Source organism: Ipomoea nil, unplaced genomic scaffold, assembly GCF_001879475.1.
Source record: "Ipomoea nil cultivar Tokyo-kokei standard unplaced genomic scaffold, Asagao_1.1 scaffold0146, whole genome shotgun sequence".
Taxonomy (NCBI): Eukaryota; Viridiplantae; Streptophyta; class Magnoliopsida; order Solanales; family Convolvulaceae; genus Ipomoea; species Ipomoea nil.
The window spans coordinates 850,003-853,318 of NW_017616574.1; the positions used below are offsets into that span (position 1 = coordinate 850,003).

The 3,316-nt window shown below is 37.4% G+C and overlaps 1 protein-coding gene across 3 annotated transcripts; it reads right to left on the reverse strand.

Moving 5' to 3' along the window:
* Nucleotides 1-714: 714 nt before the first annotated feature.
* LOC109174558 (zinc finger protein HD1) lies at nt 715-2,598 on the reverse strand. 3 transcript variants are annotated; one of them, XM_019323793.1, is made up of 3 exons: nt 2,162-2,598; nt 1,820-1,993; nt 715-1,282 (listed from the first exon to the last, which is right to left on the reverse strand). In XM_019323793.1, the coding sequence occupies exons 1-3, from the start codon at nt 2,516-2,518 to the stop codon at nt 1,076-1,078; spliced, it is 738 nt and encodes a 245-aa protein (XP_019179338.1). In that variant the 5' UTR covers nt 2,519-2,598; the 3' UTR covers nt 715-1,075. The 3 variants fall into 3 exon arrangements, with proteins under 3 accessions (XP_019179338.1, XP_019179332.1, XP_019179324.1); XM_019323787.1 differs by having other exon boundaries at nt 2,129-2,598; XM_019323779.1 differs by having other exon boundaries at nt 2,102-2,598.
* Nucleotides 2,599-3,316: the final 718 nt, after the last annotated feature.

Here is a 3,316-nt window from a genome sequence, read left to right on the forward strand (position 1 = left end):
AGTACAGAATTAGAACGTACCTCTGCTCAGCTATGAACCTCCTACTTATACTAAGTCCCCCAACAGTAAGTAACAGTTACAGTATAATGAGGAGCTGAGCAATTATTTATCTGTCTTGAATGAGCATAGTAAATGGTCCATAGTAATCATTTTGTCTGTTAGGCTTCTACCCATTAGACTCTTGAATGTTACGGGTCAGGTGTTCACTGGTGGTCCGGGTCGAGTATTTGACCCATTACTCTGTCAATTATTATTAAAAACCTTCTTTGAGATAAATATTTAATTTCAAAGTGCACTTTTAAAGAAACCCTTGCACTTTAAAGTGTAACTTTTCTCCATCTTAGTATCTCATCAATAAAATAATAAGATTAATAATAATATGGATTATAAAAATAGTTTTCAATGAAAGCAAGCCTAAAACATAAATAATCCCACAGGAGCGGGATTATATATTCACATCCTTAAATAATAATTGCGAGTTCCTCTCGTCATTAAAAAAATTATAAATAAGCCAGAGTAGCTCAAATCATAATGCAATAGACAAGGACCTTGTGGTCCAATGGTACCAAGTGCTTTCTTATGTGGAAGGTGGTGGGTTCGAGCTCGGTGGAGGCGATTATGATGACATTTGATGTAGTAGGCTAGTAGCTTGTATATGTGGGTATCCCCTACTCTTATAATAATATAAAAAAAAAAAATCATAATGCTATAAAATAAAACAATTGTACATGAGCAACTTATACTTACAACCTTAAAAATGACTCTTACAATAATAATGCACCATTAGAAACATGTAAATTAAACAAGAATTACAACATCATCATCATCATGAGCTCCTTAACACTAAAAACTTAGGAAGCTCTTCTTCTTCTTCATCTTCTTTAGGAAACTATCCTAAAACTTGACTTCTATACCAACAACTCACACTAATTAATAATTAAACTACCTTAATTAGTATCATCAGATCTTTAATGTTCTTTTTCCTTCTTTTTTTTTTAATGAACTAGAAAATTAAACTGCAAATATCTAATGATACTAAACTTAGCTTGATCATCATCATATCTCCCACTGGAGATTAGATTTGCTGGAAATTAAATCCATCAATCATCTGCAAATTGATCCAAGCTTCATCATCCATGTCCCCATCATCATCTTCCTCCATTAAACCGGCCCGAATCATGTTCCATTCACTTTGAGGTGTCCTCTCACACGACTCATCATTCCTGGCAAACCTTCCTCGGATGCGTGGCCTGCTATCTGCTAAGGTTTTCCTGCACTCATACTGCAGATTCACACAAATGTGAGTTTTACCCGTCAAATTATCCAAACATAACAATTAAAGTAATAACAGATAAGATTGCACCCTTGATACCCCTTTAGTAAGAATCAAACTCTACATTACTGTTATGCGGCAGAGTTATGTCTCAATTAATTATATTTTAAATTGATCAATCGGTGAACAGTAATGAATAGTGTATAGGTAGAGGGATGGAGACTCTTGTGGGCCCTGGAAAGCATTAAGGAATAATGTATGTGTTGCAAATTAAACTTCTCAAGTCTCATGATGCTGTTGCTACGTGCTTGCATGTGTTGAAGATACTATAAGAGTCAACACAAATGACTGTACTTTGAATGACCATTGACTGTACACTAAATGCAACTTGTAACAATACAGTTATACAGTGAACTCTCGATGAAACTGGTCAATTAACAACTAATTTGAAAGATAAGATCCTTATCAACATGTCAAAAATAGAAAGAGACATATATATAACATCGTAAACGTAAGTGCGTGTCTGCCATATATTGTTACACATACCTTGATCTTCTTAGTGAAGTTGCGTAAGTTTCTCTTATTCCGATACCTCTCGATCCTCTCCTTCTTCTCCTCCGGACTATACCGGCACGCTTTGTTCATTCCTTCTATTATGCTATTGCTTTCACTGGCTAGTGGACTCTCTGACCTATGGTTACGTTGCGCCAAGTTTATTCCCTACCATAACAACATATTATCATTATTATTTTTATTTATAACAAAATTCACAGTCACTATCTGAACATGCATTATTATCATTATTTTTTTATTTATAAGAAAGTTTACAGTTGCTATCTGAATGTGCGAACTCACAGGTAGATCGCCTGTGCTGAAAACTTTTCTCACCGGACTGCAATCCAGGTCGAGAAATCCGGTGGGCGACGGGTAATATCCGTCGGTGTTCTTCTGGAGCGAGTGGCTGCTGATGCTTCTCTGGAAGTTGGTTATGCCGCCGTAGCTGGTGGCGGAGCTGGGGGAGCCGTAGCTGCTGTATTCGCTGCTGCTGTAGCCATTAATCTCCGACTTCAGCGGCGACAGCGAGTCGTAGTCGCTGCCGGGGATCACCAGGGGCGGCGGCAGCGGCAGGGATGCCAGAGCTTCCGGCGGCACCACCATTGGCGGCAACGGGACGTTGGCGCCGCCGTAGTATTGGGTAGAGTAGCCGCCGTAATGGATATCGTTAGTATAAGTGTAGCCGTACATGGTGTGTTTTTGAAATTTGGAAATAATTCTTTATTGGAGAAAACTTTAAAAGAAAGAGTGAATGAGAGAATTGGATTGGAATGGAAAGGAATGGGAAATTTGGTTAAGGCGAATTGGCATGTGATGCTCATTTTAAAGGGTTTGGACATGCTGGAAGGTGACGTGGAAGCTGACGTCATCTCTTTTTTTTTTTTTTTTTTTTTTTTTGGTGAAGCGTTGACTTGCTTTCTTTACCATCTCCCCTCCCCACCCCCCTTTTCATTATTCAACCTGCTGTACTATTGCACTATTATTCATTTTGGGGATGAATTGATAGAATGAAAGAGATTTAATGGAGGTAGGGAGAGATGCGATTCAATCCCACACACCCGATTAGATTGCGATCCTTAATTTTGTGGTTTCATATCAATGCTATGGCTAATTGCATGACCTACCGCATCACATATATGCATCAATCACAACAACATTTACAGGCCACTTCTTTCAGAACTCATCAGATCAGAACAGTTAGGCCCGCTTGTTTGGTAAAATAGTTAGTTTATCCGCAAATTTTGACTTAATTTGACCACTGTTAATTGTTTAAATTGGTTAAACAGTCAATATAAGTGTTTGATTAATTAGCTTTTTGTAACAGTTTATTGTTCCAAAACGTTAAAATTCAAAAAACGGATCAAAGCAGCTTTTACGATCAATTTTTTAAAAAAAAATCATCATTTTTCATGTAATCAGCTAACAATTAATTTACCAATCATCTTTTTACAATCAGCTAATGCTACCAACTAGTCAAACTCAGCGCAA